This window comes from Condylura cristata, unplaced genomic scaffold, assembly GCF_000260355.1.
Source record: "Condylura cristata isolate star-nosed mole 26May11 unplaced genomic scaffold, ConCri1.0 scaffold00015, whole genome shotgun sequence".
In the NCBI taxonomy this organism is placed as follows: domain Eukaryota; kingdom Metazoa; phylum Chordata; class Mammalia; order Eulipotyphla; family Talpidae; genus Condylura; species Condylura cristata.
Window position 1 is genome coordinate 16,877,467 of NW_004567116.1, and position 23,858 is coordinate 16,901,324.

Below are 23,858 nucleotides of genomic sequence, written 5' to 3' on the forward strand. Positions count from 1 at the left end.
TTCCTCATCAAGGATAAACTGAGGCAGAGAAGTGTAAGGAATGTATACAAAGTTTACAGGTTCCCCGGGCAGAGGTGCCTGTGCTCCGCACACCTGAGCCCTGCAGTGCCGAGGAAATGTTGCCTTCCACCATTGAGGTGTCGGATGTGGGGGGGAGGATCCAGGGTCCCTCAGGGGAACAGCCGGTCGAGCAGGGGACAGAGGCCGATGGCATAGGTGTCACTGTGGTTTCCGGCTTGTGGTCCACCAGGGTATGACGCCGCTGATGTACGCCTGTGCTGCTGGGGATGAAGCGATGGTTCAGATGCTGATTGATGCCGGGGCGAACTTGGACATCCAGGTGAGGGAGTGTCCGTTGTCCATGTCGGTGCAATGTTTGGACACTAGATGTTTCAGAAGACAGGAAATAAGATGCACAGAAATGACATTTAGCAAAGAGGATCTTTCCTTAAGATTTGGGCTTGTTTGTCTCACAGGTGAGCTGAGGGAAGGGGAGAGGAGAGAAGAGAGAGGGTGGCCACCATGAAGTCACTATAGTACCTTTCCCCTTCACCAACCTAATTCCCACCTAATTCCCAGCCATGCCGCCCCTCCCTTCTCTGTCGTAGAAGATGCTCCTGGCAGACATGACCAATCAAATGTAGAAAACACTTAGTCACCATCCCTGCGGGGCGGGGGGTATCCTCCTAACTCGGGTGCCTGTCACTGTCCAGGGCTGTTGCTCACCTGGGAAACACTGATCACTTGTGGTATTGACAGGTTCCAAGCAACTCTCCCAGGCATCCCTCCATCCACCCTGACAGCCGACACTGGACATCACTGACATTCGCTGTACTGCATGGACACATCTCTGTGGTGCAGGTGAGCTCCTGGCCTTTGTGCAACATGCCCCAGCTTTCCAGAGGGGCTGAGCCCCAAGGTCATGTGAAAACAGAGATGCCAGAAACAGAAGTACAGGCTGGCTCACCTGTCAGCAGGGCAGAGACGCACCTGGTTTGCCTCAGGAGGGGCATGTATAAGGGCACATGTGGGATGTTAGAGGGCAAGCCCCAGGTGCAAGCAGTACGGGGTGCCAAGAGACCCCCCTGGCATCTCTGTGCATGCTAAAATCTGTGCAAGTGTGGACAGAGCCCGGGCCACACTGCCACTCTACCCCAGACTCCCTTGCTCCTTGGGCCACAGGGTTTTCATCCCGTTTGGGGAATCCACATAACACCTTCGCTGTCCACTTGACTGAGTCCTCTGAGAGCAGGGGTCAGCCAGCTCTACCCATCATGTCAGCGAGCCCTGCTCGAGGCCGGGGCTTGTCAGGAGAGGGTTTCCGTGTAGGCCCACACCAGCCCGCTTTTTAGCTACTGCCCTCCTAAGAATCTGCCCAGCCCAGACGAGCCTGCGGGGCTGTACCCGGACCTGCCTGGATGGGTGCCCAGTTTCAGCCTGTGGGCAGGTCTCCAGTCAGCCACTTTGGCACATGGGCAGTGGTGCCATAGCTGGTTTCTAATTGCCAAGTGCCTCCCCTGATAGCATCCCCCACCCCACCCACTGTAGGGAGTGTGAGGGAGGCTTACATGGACCCCTCACGCCAGGTCTCTGGGTGAGGGGCAGATGGGTTTCCCAGAGATGCCAAGTACGGACTAGGGCCTGCCTGAGCTCCAGAAACCTGGGCGAGCTGGAAGGTAGTTTGTCCAGAGCAGCCAGTCTGGAGAGGTGAGACGGAAATTCACCTACCTTGCAGACACCGCCCGGCCCCAAGGCACAGTCAGCCCAGCTCAGCTGGGACTGCGAGTGTGAAGCCTGCCCTTGCCAGAATGGGAGCGGCCACCCCATTACTGGCCAGTCTGGGTCGTGTGCAAACCTTTCTGATGGGAACCCTAAAAAGCCAGTTATTGAGTCCCTGTGGGGAGTTGAGCACCATTTCATTGAATTCCCACTAGTGCTGCAAGGCAGGCCTCTCCCATTTTCCAGGTGAGCAGGACTGAGGCTCAGGAAGCTGAGGCACCTACTCGGGGTGCGCCCTGGCCAGCACTGGCCCTCAGCCATTCTGACCGTAGCCCGCGCGCTGCCTCCCAGAGCCTCAGTTCCCCCAGTAAGTCAGAGATGCTAGTTCCTGCTCTGCTCATCTACATGAACCCTTACAAGGGTCACCGCAGCCAGTTCACGGGAGAGCACTGGAAAGAAACAGCCCCGAGTCCCGAGCAGCTCAGGGGCTTGCCCACAGCCACAAGAGTGGCGGTGCTGGCCCACGACCGCCTGCGTGAGCCAGGTCTTGGTCACAAATCTGGAGAACGCTAAGCCCTACACCCTCCCCCACATGTCGCTGCCACTCCAGTGTCCTCCTCTGTGCCCCACAGTTGCTGCTGGACGCGGGGGCCCACGTGGAGGGCTCAGCCGTGAGCGGTGGCGAGGACAGCTATGCGGAGACGCCGCTGCAGCTCGCCTCTGCGGCTGGTAGGTACCAGTGCCCGCGCCGGCTCTGCCGCCCCCTCCCCGGGGCCACCCGGCCTGCACACCTGGCCCTAAGCCTAGAACCCTGACACCAGCCCTAAAGCCCCTGCTTTTGGGCTCCCGGCTGAAGAGCTTCCCTTGCTCCATCCACCGCGTTTTTGCTGGGCCCAGCACCCCGGCAGGTCCCTGCAGAAGGCGTGGTGACAGCATGCTCCGCCCACCTTGTCTTCTAGGGAACTACGAGCTGGTCAGTTTGTTGCTGAGCCGAGGTGCTGACCCCCTCCTCAGCATGCTGGAAGCCAACGGCATGGCCTCCTCCCTCCATGAGGAGATGAACTGCTTCAGCCACTCAGCCGCCCACGGCCACAGGTACCTGTTTGGGCTTGCTGCCCCATGGATGTGGGGGCACAAGACAGGCTCTCGGGAGCCCCAGCTCCCCAACAGGGAGCAGAAGAACTAGGCTTGGAGGGGAGGGGAAACACAAATGCTCAACCAGCGCCTGATGGAGACCAGCGACTAGAGTCCTGGTCTCAACGTGCACACAGGGTAGGACAGGCGCCCCCGCAGGCAGCCTCCTGCCTTCCCGTGCTCAGTGCTGGCTCTCAGGGCCTCCATACGGGATATGGCCCCTGGAGTGTGGACAGGAGTCAGGTCCCGTCCAAGAGTGCATGGTAGAGCGCCCTGCGGGGGCCAGGACTGCTCAGGAGCAGCAGCAGGCAGCGCCGGAGACAGATGCCACAAGGCCGAGCAGGCCAGTGGAGGGCAGGGGCCGGCCTCCCGCCTCGGAGCCACTCTGCTCAAGCATTTTCCTCCTTATTTTGGCTGACCCTGTGCCCACACACATCCACTCAAAGTGGCCTCCCTTAAGTCCCCTTCAAGAGGTCGCCTGCCCGCTCATCTGCTTCCCTCAGAGCATGGGTCCTTGGGACAGCACAGCTCACCTTCACATACCTGAGACGCTCTGGAAACTCACCTGGCGAGCAGAGCTACAGCTGGCCCCGACGGGGTCTCTGGGCCTTGAGGTTGGTGTCACCCCACGTCTCACCCTGGGCAGGACAGGGCTCCAGCCACCCGGCCCTAGGTCAAGGACATGGGGTTTGGAGCCAAAGTCCTTGGGCCTGCGCCCACTCTCCCCATGTGACCTTGACCAAGACACCGATCACCTGCAAGTGGTGATGTTTAGGGGTCCCACAGGGTTCCAGCGCCTATGTGACATGCTCCCTCTCGTCAGCCTTAGCGGAAGGAAGGGGAATGTGTCCTGTGTTTCCAAGCTGCACACATACCAGGTCAGCAGCTGTTAGGCCTGCTGTATAGCAGGCTCTGAATTTGGTGCAGTCACACTGGCCTCATAAACCCCAGGAACGGGCAGCGCTGGGCCCGGTTCGAGATGACAAGCAGGCCTCAGCACGTAGGGTAGCAGAGCCTGCGCCTCCTCCCTCAGCAGCACCTGGAAAGGGACCCTGCGCCCTCCGGTGCCAGGTCTCGCTGGGCGGGGCAGGCCGTGAGGGCTCTGTGTCCCCAGATGCCTCAGCCACCCAGCAGGGCCACAGGTGCTGGAAGGCAGATCAGGAGGGGACTGACCCCAGGCACCGCCCACAGGAACGTCCTGAGGAAGCTCCTGACACAGCCACAGCAGGCCAAAGCAGACGTGCTGTCCCTGGAGGAGATCCTGGCCGAGGGCGTGGAGGAGAGCGATGCGTCGAGCCAGGGCAGCGGCGGCGAGGGGCCCGTGCGGCTGAGCCGGGCGCGCACGAAAGCCCTGCAGGAGGCCATGTACTACAGCGCAGAGCATGGCTACGTGGACATCACCATGGAGCTTCGGACGCTGGGTGAGGCCTCACGGGCACGCGCGCACACTGCTGCTCTTCAGCAGGCCGGAGGGGGCCGAAGGGCCACAGGCAGACAGCACCGCGCGGGCCGTTCTACCCAGGCCTGGCGCTGACGACTGGCAGTGGCAGGCCTGCAGCTTGGCCAGGACAGGCAGTGCCCCGAGCCGGAACACCCCAGCCCTCGTCCCTAGGGCCCTGGGCCAGCCTCGCTCACTGGCTGGACCGGGCAGGGCAGGCAGCCTGGGTGAGGCGGCCCCAGCTCTGCGCATAGCCATTACTTCCCTGAGAACACGGTCATGAAAGCGCAGGCCCAGGCTGGCTCCCGCAGAGCGCCCAGTGCCGGCGCCCGCAGACCAGAGCTGGCTGTGAGCACACTGCAGGCCTCCCAAGCACCCCCGCATGCCTCATACACCAGTGTGCTGGCGCCACCTGCATCGTCCTGTCCCTGGGGAATGCCGCTGGGTCGCTTCTTTAATCCACAGCGAGGCTAGGGGTGAGAAGCAATAATTACCAGGGACATTACTAGTTTTTGTCAAGTCCTTCACAGCAGGTTTAAATGGTGCTCTGGCCCCACTGACACACTCCAGGGAGCTGGTAAACAGTAATTACGCCACTGGATGGCCACTAGCTCCCAGTGACCCGAGTGCAGCAAGCCTCAGTGACAGGACTGGGTTCACTGGGGGTTCTAGACAGGCATGAGGCCCGTGAGGACTGGGGCCTCCACGTCCACCTGGCCACCCCCTGTAATCCATGGATCTTCCCCAGGGAGCAACTGCAGGGCCCAAAAAGCAGTAGGGCCAGGGCAGGTGCTGGGTGACACCTGACCCCCCAGGCTGGGCTCCCTGCACTAGACCAGCCATTCCCGTGCCTCCCCCCACCCCCTGCAGACACCCGGTATGTTTAAAGGGGATCAGTGTAGGCCAAGGCTAAGAGCGAGCGCGGCCTCTCCCCCAGGGGTGCCCTGGAAGCTGCACGTCTGGGTCGAGTCTCTGCGGACCTCCTTCTCCCAGTCCCGGTACTCCATGATGCAGAGCCTCCTGCGGGACTTCGGCTCCATCAAGGAGGAGGAGTACAACGAGGAACTGGTGACCGAGGGCCTGCCGCTCCTCTTCGACATCCTCAAGACCAGCAAGGTGAGTGCTGCCGGGCAGGGCCCTGCCTGACCCCAGCCACACCTCCCAACGGAGGTGGGTGCCCCCCCCCAGACCTGGGCCGCCTGGCGGCCGAGGGCAGAGCCATGGTTTTCCTGGGCTGGAGTCTGGCCAAAAGAGCAATTTGGGGATTCACTGATAAAGCAACAGGCCAGCTCTGGCCAAGCCTCATCCAGGAGTAATAAAAGACCAAGGCCACTCTCATCCTGGCCTCAACTTTTTACATTAGTCTGAAGTAGCCGTAGTGGGCGGCCCCCTAAACCTGCCCTCTCTCCCTGCAGAACGACTCTGTCATCCAGCAGCTGGCTGCCATCTTCACACACTGCTACGGCAGCAGCCCCATCCCCAGCATCCCGGAGATCCGCAGGACCCTGCCGGCCAGACTAGGTGAAGGGCTGCCCCAGCTGCGTCCGTGCCCATTTCCAAGTGCCCAGCTCGGCCTCAGCTTCTCTGGTCCTCACCTCTGCGTCCTCCCCAGCTCAGTTAAATGCCGAGAGGTGGACTACTCACTCATTTCCATTCTCCCCTTTTGGCACAGATCCTCACTTTTTAAACAACAAAGAGATGTCAGACGTGACCTTCCTGGTGGAAGGAAAGCTGTTCTATGCACACAAAGTCCTGCTGGTGACGGCCTCTAACAGGTAGGTGCCGGGGCGGGGCAGCTGCTGCCAGAGGACAGACTGCTGGAGAAGGGTCCGGGCAGGGGGCACCCTGGGGTGCTGTACAGCCTGTGCCCCCGCCAGCTCCAAGTCAGAGCAGAAGGCAAATCAACAGTGGGGCTGGGCCTGGAGACGGAGCTCTCTGCTCAGTACTTGCGAATATTAGGAAAACATCAGTGTTCTGGAATGAAGCTGGTGTCCAGCCCCAGGACCCCGCAGCTTCCCTCCCGGAGGGTTACTGTGCTGGGAGCGTGGCAGCCCCACCCCCCGCTGAGCAGTCTAAGAGCTGGACAGCACCAGACCCACACGGGGCTGGAGGCGGCGCATACAAGACCGACCTCACTTCACCTTGTTTGCTCCAGGTTCAAGACGCTGATGACCAATAAATCAGAACAGGATGGCGACAGCAGCAAGACCATTGAGATCAGTGACATGAAATACCACATCTTTCAGGTAGGTCTTAGCGCTGCACGAACTCTGTCCCGATGCCATCTGCGTTACGGGGTGTCAGTCATTAGATTACAGAGGCCAGGTTTTCCCTGTGCAAAGGTGCTGCTCTGGGTGCGTGCGGGCACCGTGTAGTAAGTACCTGTGTCTCGAGTCCGAAGCTCAAGCCCTGGTCGGGGGCGTGTGGGCCTTTGCTGCTCAGGTTGGGCTCCCAGGGGCACTGACCTATCTGAGGATCTTTTGAAGCGCAGACGCTCAGGTAGGGTGTGGGCAGCGTCACTCCTCCCCACTAGGAGGCCAAGCGATGAGCCCATCCTAGGGTAGAAAGCCAAGGTCAGGTCTTGCATGCTCTAGACACACCAGAGGCTGTGTGACGGAGATCTGCAGAGGGCCTGGGGGAAATGGCTGGGAGCACCTCCGCCTCCTTGCAAAGCGAGGGCTACAGGGATCCGCCTGAGGCTGGACCAAGAGGCCGCTGGTGTGTGGGTCCAGAGCCTAAGGGGAGAGCGCACAGGGCCTCAGATGCACAAGGAGTCGCATCTATAATGGCCTGGTTCCTGTCACGCTCCCTATATTGTGGGGACAGAAGTAAACAGGACTGTGAAACAGTGACAGGCATGGGGGAGCAGCACCGAGTGCAGAAAAGTCAGGGTATCTACAAAGTGCGGGGAGGAAGTCGCTTCCCGCAGGCGTCAGGGGCCAAGGCAGTGGCCAGCTACCCAGACCAGTGCACACAAACCCCAGGTAGCCAGAGCCCATGAGATGCCCCTCGGGCCTGGGCCACCATTCAGACAATATCCAGAAAGGCGTATTTAGCTGCCCCAAGGAGCCATAGCACGAGGCTTGGACTCTAACTAACACTAGTCCAGACTGGCTCCAAGTGCTCTAGTTTCACAGTACTGTCCTGGGGGGGGAATGGCGTCAGAAGAACAGAGACGCTGAGTCACTTACCCAAAGTCACACAGCTGGGAAGGCCGAGCTTGCATTTACAAAGTTCATTTGCGAGTGTGAAGAAGGGATGGGGGGCGTCACTGCAGTCAGGGAGCCAGGTCAGGCGGCTGGAGGACTCCAGCTGAAGACCTGCAGTGACTGTGGAATGGAGGGGCGAGCAGCTGGGACTTGGTGACTAAGGAGGGGGCAGGAATAGAGTCTCCCCTCGATTCAAATTCACTGGGGAAGGGCACGGAACTCGAAGCTTATTTGTTTAAGAAGCCCAAAGTCCAGGTGAGGTGAGGTCACAGTCAGACACAGGACGTGGGGGTGAGGGCTCAGCTGTGTCTGCTGCTTACCAGTCGTGGTCATCCCGAGACGTCTCAGGGTGCCTGGGCCTTCTCCCCGGGTTCTCTGGTCACAGGACTGCCATCCAGGGACCCTCAAAGCAGTTGGCATCTCCCACCCCTGGGCTCCCGGAGGGTCTGCCTGAGGCCATCTCCCCAAAGCTGCGCATTTCAGAGCAGCCCCAGTATCTCATTGCCTGCCAGTCCTGCGTTAAAAGGGGCCCGAGCAGCGCCATTGATAGGGAGATAACACAAGCCACATGTAATTCATCATTTCCTACTAGCCACATAGGAAAGCAAAAAAGAAAACAGGTAAAAATATTTCAACATTAAGAATTTTACATTCTCTTTCACTAAGTTTACCTAGTGTGTGTGTTGGCACAGCACCTGAGTCTAGACTGCCACCGCCAGGTCCAGATACCTGCCAAGGTCACCTGGGGGACTCCTGGCATTCTGACAGGGCTTCCGAGCCGGTCCCTGCACACCCCCTAGTTTCCTGGTGGCCCACTGAGGGCAAGAGGAAGCCCTGCTGCTCCACCGCTGCCCGTTTTGGGAGTGGGGAGCTCCCAGGAGCAGCCCCACAGCTACCTGCTACGGAGCCAAAAGACGCACCTAGGCCTGAACACAGCCAGGCTATGCAGAACCAACCCCTCCGCAAGGGTCCAGGGGAGCAGTTCTGTCTCACTTCTGCGCTTCCAGGTGACCTCAGGGGGACCCACCGTCCATAGGGGGTGGGAGCTGTCAAAACTAGCTTGGGAAACGGAGCAGGACAGGAGGCTGCTGAGGCCATCCGGAGCGTAGAAGCCAGCCCGCGCTCTGCCCCTGGGCGAGGGGCCAGATGCGTGTAACTCTAAGGCCTTCAGCCCCGGGAGAGCCTGCTCTTCTGGAGGGGTGGCCGAGCCATCTCCCAGTCTTGCCCCCAACCCACCCCCCGAAGCTGGGCTTTTTCCTAGACCCCACCCCCACATGGAGCCCTATGGCCAACATGAGAATGGGAGGTGGGCGGCAGAGGGGAGCCAATTAGATGTCCCCTGAGCAGCCCAACCCCATAGTCAAGATTTTGGCAAAAGGAGAAATAAATGGAGTGGGACTGGTGCGGTCAGAATGCTTTGCGTGTCACCTCAGAGAGCTGGGGTACCTGCAGCTGGCACACGCAGAGGGAGGGGGGCCGAGTGGCCCTGCTTGGCACTCACCTGGGCCTCCTCCCGCTGCAGATGATGATGCAGTATCTGTACTACGGAGGAACGGAGTCCATGGACATCCCTACTGCCGACATCCTAGAGGTGAGGAGCAGGGTGGGTGCCAGTCCCCAAGTGCCCGCGTCTCTCCATCTGGAGACATCTGCCAGGTCTCAACCCTGCAATCAGGAGCACAGAACCTGTGTGAGCTTGGGGGTGGGGCTGCTGCAGCACCTCCTGGCTGGTCCTCTCCGAGAGACTGGGAATTGTCTATCCAGAGTCTAATCTCTAGGGCCACACCAGGGATCAGAAAGGGACGGCTGCTGGGCCCTCCACTTACACGTGAGCACGCAGCCAGTGCCTGCAGCTGCCTCCTGAGTTTCCCAGCAAACACCTGGATGGCCTGGAGCACAGACAGGTCAAGGCTGCTAGACTTGACCGGCGGGTGGGCAGGCCCCTGAGGGTCTGCAGGAAAGCTAAGGCCACAGGCCTGAGTGCATACCCAAAGCTGCCTTTGTCACCCGCCAGCTGCTGTCCGCTGCCAGCCTGTTCCAGCTGGATGCCCTGCAGAGGCACTGCGAGATCCTGTGCTCCCAGACCCTCAGCGTAGAGGGCGCTGTGAACACCTACAAGTATGCCAAGGTGAGCAGGCACACCCTCCCACCCTTTCTGCTACCTCACTGTCAAGGCCGGTGGATCCCAATTCACCCCCAGGCTGGGTCGGGGAACTGAGGCAAATGGCTAAATCTGAGTCCCATCGGTTCCAGTCTTACTTGATTTTCTCTCACATCCCCCCCACAGTTTTCCCCACCTTAGTAAACAGCCATTATCTGTTTAGACTCAAAACTAAGGAATTTTTTCTTGTAAATCTTTTGGGGTTGGGGGAGGTAATAGGGGGATGGGAGGCTTTAAATGAAGCCCTACTAGGCTAGGGTCTCACCCCGTATCCCCACTTACCCCCACAGATCCACAACGCCCCAGAGCTGGCCCTGTTCTGTGAGGGCTTCTTCCTGAAGCACATGAAGGCCCTGCTGGAACAGGACTCCTTCCGGCAGCTCATCTACGGCCGCAGCAGCAAGGTGCAGGGCCTGGACCCGCTGCAGGACCTGCAGAGCACCCTGGCCAAGCGTGTGCACTCTGTGTACATCACCTCCCGGGTGTGAGGTGTGGGCTGGTTGGTCAGCGTGCCCAGCGGGCTCCGGGCCAGGCCTCTGGCTCTAGGCATCCTCGGGGTGCGGAAGGCTGAGCAGGAGCTCCAGGCCAGACCCACAGGTTTCCGTTTCCCCGACCTTCGCAGGTGCTGCTCTGCCTTTGGGGTGGGCAGCCCCATAGCTAACGGTTCACCTGGAGAGGAGCAAAGGGCAGCCGTGGGTAAAAGGGGTTCCTTCTCCCCAGCTGGAGGTCAGCAGCTGCGAGGAAGAGCCTGGTGGCCTCGCTTGTGTTGTTGCTGCTGTTTTAGGGGCCAAAGCAGAGGGGTCGGTTTGAAAGCCCAGGCCTAGATTCGGGCCGCCTCAGTGGGCGCCGGGAGCAGAGTCCTAAGCCCCTCACGCCGCCACGCCAGGCCTCTCACACGAGTCCTCTATTTGGAGAGCGGTGTGCACACGTGTCATTAGGTCTTGGGGACCTAAGGGTGGGGCTGGGGGCCCTTCTGCTTTGTCCCCTCCCTACCTGCATTCAGTAGGCTCCGGCGCTCCTGGGGTGGAGACACAGCTCAGGTCCAGACACTGGGGAGCACTCCCGACAGCTCGCTCTGGGTGTAGCCTTCTCCAGCTGCCTGGCTGCACCTTAGAAGTTATTTATTCACCAAATGTCCCCAGAGAGTTCAGGCGGTGTCACTGTGATCACCTTGAAAAGCCCCTGGGGGCTTGCAATCCTGGAAAATATTTTCAACTAGCTGCTTGATTGAGCTGGATGTACAAAAGAAAAGGTGTTATTTTATTGCTGTAATGTTGTATGATACTGTAACTATACATTAATGTCACTTATTGTAAATCTACCATGGTTTTATTAACAATAAACACTCATTAACAATGCCCTTGGCCTTGCTGCTCCAGGGACAGGGATGCTCAGCTGGGAGGAGCCCATGGAGGACCAGAGAAACCCGGCGCTCGGGCCTTTGTTACTCGGGGCTCAGAGACACAGGGCCCCCGCCAGAAGCTCCCCTCCTAGGACCTGAGCCTGGGGGTCCCACCCCAACAACTGCATGGCGGGGCAGCTATGCGTAAAGTAGCTCCCCTTTGTTAAGCTACTTTTGTGCCACTTCGCTGGGCGGGCAGAAAAGGTGTCTGCGGCGGGACGGGGCCTGACAGCAAAGATGGGACAGCTGTTCACTTCTCTGACCTTTGACCCTGGTGTGGGAGCAGCTGTCTTAAGTTTGTAAAGCTTTGCACAGTCCAAAACTGTGGCCCAGGGAGTGGGGGTATCTGGGGTGGGGGGCTGTCCCTGGGCAGGGCCTGCATTGTGGCCCTGCTAAGTCAGAGTAGACTGTACCACCTGGTAGTGGAAGGACAGTGAGCCGGTGACTCAGGCTCAGAGGAGTTTTTCAGAACCTGATTGTGGTTTGTTTTAGGTATAAAATCCAGACTATGCCCTGGTTTTTTTAAAGGATCCTTGACTGAGGCAGAAGAGACATTCCTAAGGTCACTGGGAACACTGACCCACAGTAGCTGTGACTGACAAGTCAGGACTTGGGAGCTCAAGGACACAAAGACCTCACGTGGTCAGTCCCTGGAGAGGCCCTTGGCCTGGCTTTACTGGGTGGGACCCAGGCCCTGCAGCTAGAGGCCCAACCTGAGCCTGCCCCAGCGGGGAAGGGGTGTGCGTGGATCCACAGCGCCCCCTGGCGGCCGAGGGGAGGAGGCACGCAGTTCCGCTCCATCTCGGCAGAAGTTCCTGAGGGAGTCTGCAGCAGCCTAGTCCCCAAGTTGCTCCACCCCTGTAGGCCTAAAAGGCCAGATCTAGTTACCAGCTGGCTTCAGAGAAGGGGCCCAACAGTTTCCTCTCCCTTCAGGGACAGGCTAAAGGGAAGGAAGGAGGGAAAGGGGCCCTTTGAGCCGTGCAGTAGTGCACTTAACACTTAAATTGGAAAAACAAGTTGGGCTGTGATAGAACTGGGGTGTGTGACCCCTTACCTGGTAGTGACACCTCCTCCCAGTAGAGGCAAAGCGGCCATGTCTCCTCCAGCTGCCTTCTTTGGCCATTAGCCAGAGTAACATGGACTTCTGAGCAGGAATGCCTGGGGAGCAGGGGCTGAGGTGTCAGTTCTGTGCCCATAAAGTTCACTGTCCTCGTCCCTAAAGCCCCTCCAGAGAGGGGGCCCCGCATTCCTCTGGAGCTTCCCTTCTTTCTCCAAGAACCAGCTTGAGGCACCAAGAGAAAGCCTCAAGCCTTCTCCTTCCAGCTGCCCCCACTCCCTGGCAACTTCTCCCAGTTTGACGTCCAGAATACCTGTCAGGCCCGAGATGCCCCACCCCCTCCTCCAGACCCACCAGCGCACGCTGGGCTTGCTTACAGCCTCAGATAACAAGTCTACGTTTTCCCAAGGTGATGGTCACTTACTCCCCCTCCCCCAACCGCCTCGGCAGCCCCTGTGTCTTGCCTCCGGGTCGCCCAGAGTCCTCCAGGACCGCCGGGGCCAGAGGAGCAGCTGAAGCACCGAAGCAGGCCAGCCTCAGCCCCTCCCGGCTCGGAGGGATGGAGCCCATGTAGGAACCGTCTTTGTTCAGCGCCCTCCCCGGCCTGGTGGCAGCATTCATCACGTCTAGCTGAATTCATTTTGCAAGTGAGATTTCCTGAGAGCCGAGCTTTACAGATGTCACCCTGTCTGGGGCCCAGATGGTGAGGTCTGGGGGAGTCATGCTTTCTCAGGTTTGGAGGAGAACCCAAGATCACCACAAGTACAAGGGGCTGCCTAAGGACGAACATACTTTGCAACTGCAAGGCCAGGACTGTACATAGTAGGCAAAGTGTTTGCTTCCTTTTGCGTACAGAGCGGGCCTCCCAGAGAAGAGCCACCTGGCCAGAGTTTACTGGCTATCAGTGCTCCTCGGACGCGGGGCCGGCCAGGCCTGAGACAGTGCACACACCCTTTGCTGCGCACACGCCGCTGGCTCCCAGCTCTGGCGCGGTAACAGCCGGCCCTTGCTCCGGCTCAGGGTGACGCACATGCGCAGCTCCCCTCCCTGTGATCATGCCCGGAGCCAGAGATCTCCCGAGCACCAGCGACCTAGCCAGTACAAAAGCTCAGCTTCTCACCGGGCCCTGCAACAGGGGCTGCCCAAAGGGCAGGCAGGGGACAGTGAGGTGCCCAAGGTCAGAGGGTCAGGATGGAGTGAAAATCAAACCACGCACCTGGCGCCAGAGGTGCTGCACCAGGCCTTGGCCACACTGGCCACTTGAGCACCGGTGGGACCATGTGCCCAGACCACCCAGCTCTGACATGGGGTCTGCTTCTGCCACACTACGAAATTCCTCACTGAAAGACCTAGGCACTCACCTGAGAAACTGATGAATTATTTTAGTCTCTAGTCTCTTCTCAGACTTCCTGTGGACTTAACTCGGGTGTGGAGGCAGGAGCTGCAGATCCAGGGACACAGTCCCCAGAAAGCCCTCTGCTAGAGACGCACGGCAGATCTCGGCATGGCTGGCAATTTGCTCTCCTCTCACCGAGCCTGCGCCAGGAGTTAGGTGTTTGACCTCGTTGGTCCAGAAGCTCCCTTTCCTTCTCTGTCCTCACATTATGTTATCTCCCATTAAACGTCTGGGTGTACCACAGGCTAGGACCTAGGGAAGGGTCACCGTGGACTCAGAAAAGAGTAGTGATTTGAAAGCACCAGTAGCCAAGGCCACCACGTGAGTTCTTTAGATAAAAACCCCAGCAGAGAAGTGCCCCGCGGCCAGAGCCGTGAAAGGTGGTCACCAACTTACGCACAGCGGCAGGTTGAGGGGCAGGTCAGCCCAGGACACAGCTGAACCAGCTCCCACCTTGAGCTGTTCTCGCGCTTGACCGCGTGGATAAGGAACCATCTACAGGAGCCAACAGAGGGTCAAGGGTTCGTTAACGGTATAGGACCTGGGACTGGAAAGTGGACACTGTGCGGGATACCAAAGCACGTTTGAAGGCACCGGATGGTCTGTCCCCTGCAGACACCAGGGGCCAAACAACTTACAGGGAACAAGGCAGCAAGAGGCACAGAGGCTGGCATCCAGCTGCAAGCCCTTGGAACAATCCAGCATTCCACTGTGATCGGTGGCCAGTGCCTGTCACTCCCGCAGGCTCCGAGCTTGTAGGCTGCACTGCTCACCTTGGCCTGGATTCCCTCATCCGCCCAAGTGCAGACAACAAGCTCACCCCCACCCCCAACCCCCCCAAGAAACAGGGCGATAGGAAGCTAACGAGCATCCACAGTGAACAGGTCTGTCTAGGTCATTTATTAAAAATAGATTCACTATCCCTCTCTGGCCCCTGCTAGCAAAAGCTTTCCCAACATTTTTCCCCAAACGGAGTAATAAATTTAGAGGATTCAGACGTCACCTCTCTCCCGAGTTCAGAGCAGCGGGCTTATGGGGCAGTGAGGTGGCCCAGGGAGCGGGTCGGGGTGAAACAAGCGATGCCGATCCCAGCACTGCTGCCCGACTAGACTCCTGCTGCCCAGGCCTCGGGGTGGAGGACAAACCCATGACCAGAGGCCCAGGGCTGCCCGCACAGCCTCCCTGTCAGCATGGCTTCTACCCCAAGGAGCCAGAAATGCTGGGTCCAAAGGAAAATATGAACTCATCGGAAAGTGGGGTCTGGGCCGGGAAGCGGCACCCCGCGGTGCAAGAGTTCGCCCAAAGATCCAGTTCCAGGCCGACTCATTCGCAGGGGCGCCGCCAGGCCAGCGTGGCCGTAGACCGAACCCGCCAGGAGCCGGGCCGCCGGGCTCTGGCCGCCTGCAACAGGCCAGCGGCCCCGGCCGGCAGCCAGTTCGCAGAGCAGCAACTCAGGGGTCGGCGCCGAGGACCAAGTTTCTCTCGCTATTTCTTCCGCTTCAGTTTCATGTCTTTTTTGCTCTTCATATCTCTGTTTTTCCTTAACTTTTTGTTCTGCTTGGGTTCATTTTTGGCTTCTACCTTCCTTTTCTTGTCACTGGAGGAAGGAAAGCAGGAAAGAGAGAGAAAGGATAAGATATGTACAGGGGAAGCCCACGGGGAGTACAACTGGGATGGAAAAAGGCACCAAATGATGTAAAAATAAACTGTTACATTATTTTTAAAAAAAATATGCACAGGCCTGTAACATCTTTCAGACTGAGGTGTAAGCTTGCTTTACTCTGTCTGAAGGGTTTTCCACGGTCTGAAATGGGAGAACCCCCAGTCGACCAGGCGCTATGCTGGGGGAACCACAGGCCCGACTCAGTCCCTGCGCTGACCAAGCTTCACCAGCAGAACAAACCTGCATCGTACCACCTGGAAGCTGCGCTCTATCCTCTCCCCCATAACCTCCCCAACAACTGAGTGTCCTGAGACCCCCTCCCACCAGCCTCACCGCTCGGATTACCCTGCGAGCCGACCACGTTAGCCAGTGACCTTGCCCCTCATCAAAGGGGACAGTCCCTCACCAGAGCAGATGCCCGGGAAACCATCACAGTGCCTTCTGACCTGCTAGTGCCGTAATTTTCCTAAACAAGAACCCCAGGGAGTGACCGGGCTGTACACTTCAGTGGGCCGTCGCTGACCCGCTCGGGTCACTCAGAGACACTTTCCATTTCCCAGGTCAGATACCCCCCAGCTAGCTGGGGACTGCAGCGCCGTGTCAGAGGGCACTTGGGAAGCAAGGCAGCACAGACGCCGGAGCCATCAGGATGCCTCCTCGGTGGTCAGTGAGACCACGGAGACACCCGACAGCTGGGCCCCATGGCTCGCAGTCACAAAATTTTCTCTTCCAACATTTCCAACATAAACTCTTCGGGAAACTGTCAGTAACTATGACAACGCCAGGAATGCATCCTCCACACCACTGTGAGAGCCTCCTCTCCAGAGGCCCAGGGCAGGGAGGTCTCATTCGCTGCCCATGGGAAACCACAAGGAAGGTTCCAGCCCAAGGAACCAGTGAATATACAAGTGCGCCCCCTGCAGAGAGCAGCTGGCGGCCCAGGTAGTCACAGAATGGACAGCCAGGGTCCCCAAGGGCTCCCCAGGTGGCCGCGGTCAAAATTATTTCCCTAGAAATACTGTTGTTTGCCCTTTCCACTTTCATTCTCTCACACTCAGCTTTCCAGAGGCTTCCAGACATGCGATAGCACCACAGAGTGAAGGCAGAAGCAGACATCAGAATCCAGCTGCTTCCCATTAAGCCAAAAAGATTTGCAAGAATGTAAATGTGAAGCCATGCCACTCTCCTTGTTATTTTATGGGAAAAAGGATATTTTTTTAAACCTACGTTAAGTCCATAATTTTTAATTTTGGGTAAATTACACTGTATCTGAGGCTTTTCTTTCTAGTAAGAGAAAAACAGATAGACATAAACCACATTTAAAAAAAAAAGCCCTACAGGTCCTCAATGATTTTTATGATGGAAAGGGAGGCTAAGACCCAAAATCCTTTGAGAGCCACCAGCAAAGAGGAAGGAGTGTGCCCAGGTCTGACTGTAGCCCGGCCTCTCCCGGCAGTCGCTTCCGCGGGAGGCGACCTAACCCTTAGCGCCTCGGTCACCTCATCTTCAAGCAGCTCCCCTCTGTGCTGAGAAGCAGGGCAGTGACGAGAGCCCATGAGAAAAGCCGAGTCAGCGGCAGCTCCGGCCCGTTCTCTCCAGCCGTCCAGGTCAGGAGGAGCGCGGGGCCTCGGGGGCGGCCGGCCCGGCTCCACACGGAGACCGCAGCGAGAGCACGACGCTCGGTGGACAGCGCCCACACGCTCTGCTCTGCTCGCTCCGTGCCACGGCAAGTCCCAGACAGGCAGGCGGGTGGGCCAGGGGCCTCCCTCACCGGCATACAGCGCGTCCTCACCTTTTGAGGCTGATGATTGAGGCGTTCTGCCCAGCTTTGTTCAAAGCTTCGTTCCACTCCTCATCATCCCCACGGATTATGTATCTTTAAAAAAGAAAGAAAAGGAGAGGGGATCTTAAAGCCTGCTTGGAAGAGGGGCCTGCTTAAAAGAAAGTGTAAGACAGTGACAGCACCATCAGGTAAGTCCTGCCCCAAAAACCAACACAAAAGCGTTGGTCACCGAACGCAGAGGGCAGGGACCAGCACACAGCAGGGCTGAGCTCTGCAGGCAGAGGCTTGGCAGAACACCGAGGGCCACCAGGCCTGCCCGTGGGGGTCAGTGGTAAGCCGGTTCTGCACAGGACGCAGTCAGCCCGGCTGCCCTCCTGAGCGTACCCCAAAAGCCTCCTCATTTTGGTTGTTCCATCCCCAGTCAGGAGCCCGTTAGCCCTTGAGTTGGGCCTTGCCCCACTTCTTTGGGTCTAGCAGTCTCGACCAGTCCAGGTTTCGAAGGGCTGAGGGCGGAGCTCAAAACGCTGTGCAGAGTCCACCCTGTCCCCTTCACCTCACGTGTCCAACAGCCAACAGTGACCTGGCCTGCCCTGATGGGGCTGCAGTCGAGACCCAGCGCCCTCGGATTCTGGAGTCATCGTTCACACCCACAGGGCGGGGCCAGGCCGTCAGCTCAGCTCAGGGAACTAGGATTCTGAACAGAGCCAGGGCGCTGTCGGGTGGCTTGTTGGCAGCAGAATCTTTCTTCTAATAAATTCACAGGCAAAAAGCTCAACACAAAGAAGTGGCCATGAGAAGTGGACACTCATCACGCAGCCCCCTTCCACGGGGACGGAGGTGTGACCGGAACCCCAGGGCTCCAATGTGGCAGCGGTGATCTGGGGAACCGAATCCTCTGAGGTGGCGCAGACAGCGCAGTAGGCGTTTGAGGTCAGCGCCCGCAGGGCCTCCGGAAGGGATGAGGCTGCAGTCCCCAGGGCCCAGAAGCCAAGGCGGAGCCTTCCCTTCCCAGGAGTAGTGGAGGGGCCTTACTGGGAGAGGTCCATGTCCTTCAGCTTCCCCACTTCTTTCTTGTGTTTCTCCTGGAATTCCTTCGCTGCTTCCTCCTGCAGACAGGGCGGGTCAGAGTGAAGCCAGAGACAAACCACCGACGAGGGCACCCCGGGGAGCAGGTACTCCTGCTCGGGCCCCTCCTGCTCGAGGCAGCTCTATATTCTGTGCATATGCTGCACACGCGAATACAAACGCCCACTTGGGGAAGTCACGACGCCCAGGATGCCGCAGCGCGGCCGCATGTCCCTCAGGGGAGGCCCGAGTCGAGCCGACTCAGATGTGCTCGTGCACATGCGGCGCCCGGAGACATGGGAGCGACATGGGGGAGCCCCGAACACCTCCCAGATGTACACGAGCGCCCTGGACTGGTCCCAAAGGGGAGGAATGCGCATGTGCTCTCACAACCCCCCGGGAGCTACCAGGTCATCGCTCAGGGTCTTCATCGTGGGCTCCATCACCACATCCTTCACTGCCACCATCTGCGCCTCGATGGCCTTCTCCTGCACCTCGTTAAATAGCTAAAAAGACAAAGGCCAGAAGCAGCAGTGAAGCGGCAGCAGGGACTGGTCATCAGCTCCCAAGTTACTCGGCACATGGTCTCGTGTGGCTTAGGACACGTTACAGCAAGAGCAGCCAGGCGCAAACGCGGCAGGTGCCACACCCCGAGCAGTGGCACCTCCGGAACAGGAATCAGTACTGACGACGTGCAGGCCTACAGCAAACGGGCCGGACGCCAGCATCTACTCATCGCGGGGAGGGAGCAGGTGTGTTAGTTGCTCCCGCAGAACCCCGCCCCGGCTAGGTTTTACCTTCACGACTTTGCGGATGATCCGGTTGAAAAGTCCCATCAGCTGTCCCGAAGGCAGCTCGATCTCCTTTTCCAGCTGGTCAACAGATTTGTGCTGCAGGCCAATCCCCAAGAGAAGAGCCTGGGAGACAGAAGACCTGCTGGCGGGGCCCCAGGGCGGGCCCACCCCCGTTGAAATGGTGCACAACCCGGAGTTTTCTGACCAAAGCGATCTTGTACAAATAAATGTCAACAGGCAATGTCTATTCTGGAATCTTCTTCATCCAGTTACTAAAACCATCAAGAAACTGAAATCTGCAAGCTGTCTCTTTGTTCTGACAAGGACCTCTTACCATCTGCTTTAAAAGTGTGGGTGCCGGCCCTCCCTAGTGGCGCAGTGGGTTAAAGCACAACACTGAGAATCTAAAGCCGCTTCCGCATGAGTTCGATCCCCACCTGCCCCGGAGGTGACCACATGGCGTGGCAGACCTCTCCTGACCCGCCCGCTGCTCCCCTCAGCAGTGTACTTCGTCGATCTGCCTGTTCTGCTCCCCACTCTGTCTCTGGTGAAGCCTCTCACCGCCCCTGAGCCTCTGGCCTGTACCCCAGTTCTGTATGCACAAATAAATAAATCTTAAAAAAAGTGTGGGTGCCCCAGACCTCTGCCAGAACAAAAGGCAACATGGCAGGAAGACAGCGCACGGGCCCGAGCAGCAGCTCCTAAACTAACTGAAGAGCGAGGCACACGGCTGCCGCACATCCTCGCCGTGACACGGGGAGCCGCTGCCCATCAGAGCCACGAGGCCACGTGCAGAACCTGCATCGACGCGTCCAAGCCCACGCCCAGTGCGCGACACAACCCACCTTCCTTCCCAACACACACGCGGCAGGCGACCTACCGACTGGGCGGCCGACAGGGCCAGGTCCCCCAGCTGGTTGAGGAAATACATCCGGGAGATGGCTGGGATCATGTCCATGATGAGGTGGTAGTCGACCATGTTCCGAGAGTACATCTCCAGCCTCTTCAGGTCATAGGGCAGGAAGAGTGCCTCCAGCTCCTCCCGGCGTAGGGCTATACAGGCCAAAGCCAGAGGGTCAGGCGGCCGGACGCCCTGGCCAGGCCCGACGGGGTACCCAGACAGGGTGCCCTCTTGGGACCAGGGTGTATGCCAACAGCAGCTGCTCCTCGGGGCCTCGCCAAGCAGAGGTGAAGAGGCCCCTGGCGTGCCCCGCCACAAGCTGCATGCTGCCCGGGGCAGCCCTGAGGCTCCTGCGGTGGTCGGGGCGCGGCCCTTGCAAGTTCCCAGACCAAGGGCAGGTCCCCACGCCCCAGGGTGAGAGGAGCACAACCACACTCCTTCCCCACGGCCACTGCTCCTCAGCACCCAGAAAGTGTGTGCGCTAGGACCACATTTTCCACCAGTGTAATTGGCACGAGAAAAAGGAACATATACAATTAGCAACAGGGGGAAAACTTCACAGCTGCTAATACTAACGATCCCTTACACGTTTTTGTATTTTTAACATTCAGACAGAATTTATAAGCCCAAAGCACTTCTATGTGTTGGCCACAGGAGGTTGGCGGCATACCCTTACTACAATTTCACTAATGAGGAAACTGAGCCTCAAAAGACTAAGCCCGCACCCCCAGCTCACAGGATCTAAGTCAGCTCCATAATTAACTAGCTGCACAACCTTATTACTTGACAACTCCAAAGTCAAATCACATCCCCAAAGACTTGTTTCGAAGCTGAAGGAGCAGTGTGACGGCACCCCTAAGGCACAGCAGGGACCCTAGTGGAGGCGTCAGTGGAAGCGAGGACTTGACCCGTCCCTCAATGCCCAGCCCAGCCTGCTCCCGTGTCCAGGCTTCTCTTGGCCTCCCAGCCTCCCTCGGGCCCACTCACCCGGCTGCGCTGGCTTCCCGATGTTCCTGTTCTGAATGATGTTCAGAGCCAGGGCAGGAGAAAAGGTGCTGAACTGGTAGGACAGCAGGGCCAGGAAGCGCCTCCGGAAATCTGTGGGGCACGACCGGTCAGAGGCCTGGGCCCCCTGGCCGCCTCCTAGCTGTCCCCACTCCACCCCAATTCACCTTTCCAAAAGGCCGAGAGCCAGGCTCCCTGGTGCACCTCGTCCTCGTCCTCGCTGGTCAGCACCTTCAGCATGATGCACGAGTGTTCTCCGGTCAGATCATTCTGGAACACACACTGCGAATTAGCACCGAGGGCCCCTTTCCTTGACGACATCGCTGCTGAGCGCACGTAGGGAGAAAGGCCTGGCTTCTCCAGCTGCCTCGCCTTCTCCCCTGGCCCGGAGATGTGCTCCGCCCTCACATTCGCACACGGGCTCACCCCTGCACCCCCGTTTCCGAAGACCAGTTTGTCCTGCAACTTCCACGCAGGTGCCACAAAAACGGAGCAGAGCTGCTCAGGCCTTCAGCGTGGCCCCTTGCTCCTGTCAGGTCAACTCTGAACCCTGTCACCACGGCCAAACTGCACACCGTCCAACCCCCATGTTTTTGGCCACGGCCGGACTGCCGTGCTTTGCAAGGACAGGCTTCTTCAGTGCTCAAACTGCGACGGTGAGTTTCCAAGTTTTACCACCGAACAGCCACGAAGTCCCACACCAGCAAAATATCTAGTGAATTTCAACCGAAGAGCTTTCCTGTCACACGCTCACTAGGAGCGAGGGCAGCACTGAGGGACCCACCACGATCTACACCCAGCTCAGTGGCCTGCGCTCTCCTCGCTGCCAGCTACAGATCTCTCTCGAGTCTCCCCCCAACTCCTAGATAAGCATCCAGGTAATCTCCGTGCTGCTCTGTGCCCCAAAATCCAGTGGCCTCCCCAGCCCCACATTAAGACTCTCAAACAGGCACTAGCTCTGACTACTGGCTTTGTGTGCTCCAAACACAGACGGACAGTGCTCTTCCTGTTCAGATGACGACCTCTCCGCACTGAGAAAACGGAAGCAGGATGCCATCCTTCCAACCCAGCCCCCACCAGCTGGTGGACGTCTCGGCCACCCATGCGCTTGCCCTTCCCCCGTGGTGAGGGGTGGGGCGGCCACCTCTCCTCCTGCACTGGCCCTCCCCGCCTCGCACGCCTGCACTCCCCCCGTCAGCCCCTCCCCTGCACGATCATTTGCACCAGCCTGCAGGATCATACCTTGCAGCAAACAAACATGCTCTTAAATCTGCCATCTGATAAACCCACCTTAGCTCCAATCTCTCAATAATCTCGTCAGCCCAAGCTTCTTGAACTCCAGACCCCAAAAGTCAACTGCCTCGTCCTCACCTACATGTCTAACAACCATCTCGCTCACACTTTCTATGCAAGAAAATAAATTTCCACTTTTCCTTCCAATTCTGTCCCTCCTTCTCTGGGCCCCATCTCAGCAAACAGCACCACCAACACCCAGATTTCTCAAACCCCAGTCTCTCAAGCCCCAAGTCTGGGAATTATCCTCGAGCCTCCTCATCCAGTTCTAGGAGGGACGGACCTAGTTCAACCTCCAAAACCACCTCACATCTGGCCATCTGGCCTCACACCTCTCGCATCTTCGCTACTCCCACCCTAGGCCGAGCTGCCTTGTCTTCACCCCGCCTCTCCGCTCTACCACTACCATCCACCACCCACACGGTAGCTGCCGTGACTGCTACATTCTGATCATTGGGTGCAAAGGCTGCTGGGCCAGCTCAGAAGCTCAATTACTCCTTGAATTACAGTTCCAGTGTTTGGTTTTCTTCGCTAATAGTAATTTGTTACTTGTTCACCTTTTATACTGCTGTTTTCCACCCATTAGAAAATAAGCTTCATGGCTTATCTTGCTCAGCACCTGAGTCATTGCAGGTGACAAAATAAACAGGTTTTAACAAACTAGTCCTCAGCGACCCTCAGGTTCCGAACAACCTTCTGCATGCGGCTTCCCCACACTGTGGCAGCCCCGCCTTCAGACACCAACCTACAGGGGAATCTGCACAGGGCCACACTGTCCTGAAACCACCCTGGAGGGCCCCGGCTCCAGGAGCTCCAGAACCTGTGTCCATGTGCGCCACCATCCTATAAGCAAGCACAAGGCGCACCCTGCCTGGCCTCCCGGTGAGGATGCTCTGTCAGGGTCCCTGCAGCAAGCCTCCCTCCTGGAGGCACAGAACAGCTGCACGGAGCCCAGCAGGGGGCACCAGGGCTCTGTCAAGGACCGGCCTGTCTCCACCCACAACTGCAAACCCACACCCTCCCCTGCCAGAGGCCTCACTCACCGGGGTCTGCCTCAGGTAAACAGGAACAAACCCAGATCGTTTCCAGAACCTGCAAATAAAGCAAGCAGGTCACACTGCAGTTTCTGAGGAGTGGCTGACAATTAGGAAGGTCATGGAGAAGCAGGGAGAGGACAAACGCTGACACAGCTCACAGCACTTTTCAGCACTTTTCATTTTCAGCACAGCCAAGGGGGTGAGGGAAGAGGATGAGCAGGCAAGTCCTTACTTGAGGAGCCTGGGGGTCAAGCCGTAGGACACACCCAGGTAATCCAGGCGCTCAGCCGGCCTCTCATTCAATTTGAGGAGTAGAGGAGGAAGGTCTTTCCGGGGAGTGACCACCTCTTCCAACAAGCTGACGGCCTGAAGGATGCCGGGAAAGAACACAGGTCAGCAGGGGAGGGGAAGATGGCCAGTGACACTCCTGCCACAGCAGACTCTGGACTTAGCACAAGCAAACTAGGGAGAGGCTTCGAGGCTTGTTCCCACGGTTTTTAAAAGAAAGGAACACCAGCAGGTCCAAGGTCATCCCCAAGTATGCCAACTCCAAAGCACACAGGGACTCATGCTGCTGGGAACGCGGGAAAGCAGCTTTCAAAAACAGATGTACTGAACAGAGGAAGGGGAGGGCAGAGGGGGCGGAAGAGCCAGGATGGACCTTCATCTGGCTGCCACCCAGGCTCCAGTGACAGGTGACAGCCCCCTGCACAGCTCCCCAACAGGAGCCCCGTGAAAAGCAAATGATGCGCATGAAAAGCTCACAGCGCCTGGCACTATGGGCACGGCCAAGGAGGCAGT

At 58.3% G+C, this 23,858-nt stretch overlaps 2 protein-coding genes across 2 annotated transcripts in view; one reads left to right on the forward strand and one right to left on the reverse strand.

Annotated features, from left to right (window-relative positions):
* Positions 1 to 11,015, forward strand: part of ABTB2 (ankyrin repeat and BTB (POZ) domain containing 2) — a 154,034-nt gene extending 143,019 nt beyond the window's left edge. The window contains exons 6-17 of the mRNA XM_004682934.2: positions 251 to 340; positions 760 to 861; positions 2,352 to 2,448; positions 2,679 to 2,814; positions 4,045 to 4,274; positions 5,229 to 5,407; positions 5,707 to 5,812; positions 5,964 to 6,066; positions 6,447 to 6,537; positions 9,023 to 9,091; positions 9,515 to 9,628; positions 9,952 to 11,015. Coding sequence (XP_004682991.1) covers positions 251 to 340; positions 760 to 861; positions 2,352 to 2,448; positions 2,679 to 2,814; positions 4,045 to 4,274; positions 5,229 to 5,407; positions 5,707 to 5,812; positions 5,964 to 6,066; positions 6,447 to 6,537; positions 9,023 to 9,091; positions 9,515 to 9,628; positions 9,952 to 10,149 — 1,515 coding nt within the window. The 3' untranslated portion in view covers positions 10,150 to 11,015. The remainder of the gene's footprint in view (positions 1 to 250; positions 341 to 759; positions 862 to 2,351; positions 2,449 to 2,678; positions 2,815 to 4,044; positions 4,275 to 5,228; positions 5,408 to 5,706; positions 5,813 to 5,963; positions 6,067 to 6,446; positions 6,538 to 9,022; positions 9,092 to 9,514; positions 9,629 to 9,951) is intronic.
* A 3,391-nt stretch (positions 11,016 to 14,406) lies between these two features.
* The window catches only part of NAT10 (N-acetyltransferase 10 (GCN5-related)), a 30,948-nt gene continuing 21,496 nt past the window's right edge, over positions 14,407 to 23,858 (reverse strand). Inside the window, exons 20-29 of the mRNA XM_012725185.1 lie at positions 23,290 to 23,423; positions 23,064 to 23,112; positions 20,895 to 20,997; positions 20,710 to 20,820; positions 19,702 to 19,874; positions 18,825 to 18,944; positions 18,435 to 18,533; positions 17,995 to 18,068; positions 16,972 to 17,055; positions 14,407 to 15,113 (exon numbers count right to left, since the gene is read on the reverse strand). Coding sequence (XP_012580639.1) covers positions 15,002 to 15,113; positions 16,972 to 17,055; positions 17,995 to 18,068; positions 18,435 to 18,533; positions 18,825 to 18,944; positions 19,702 to 19,874; positions 20,710 to 20,820; positions 20,895 to 20,997; positions 23,064 to 23,112; positions 23,290 to 23,423 — 1,059 coding nt within the window. The 3' untranslated portion in view covers positions 14,407 to 15,001. The remainder of the gene's footprint in view (positions 15,114 to 16,971; positions 17,056 to 17,994; positions 18,069 to 18,434; positions 18,534 to 18,824; positions 18,945 to 19,701; positions 19,875 to 20,709; positions 20,821 to 20,894; positions 20,998 to 23,063; positions 23,113 to 23,289; positions 23,424 to 23,858) is intronic.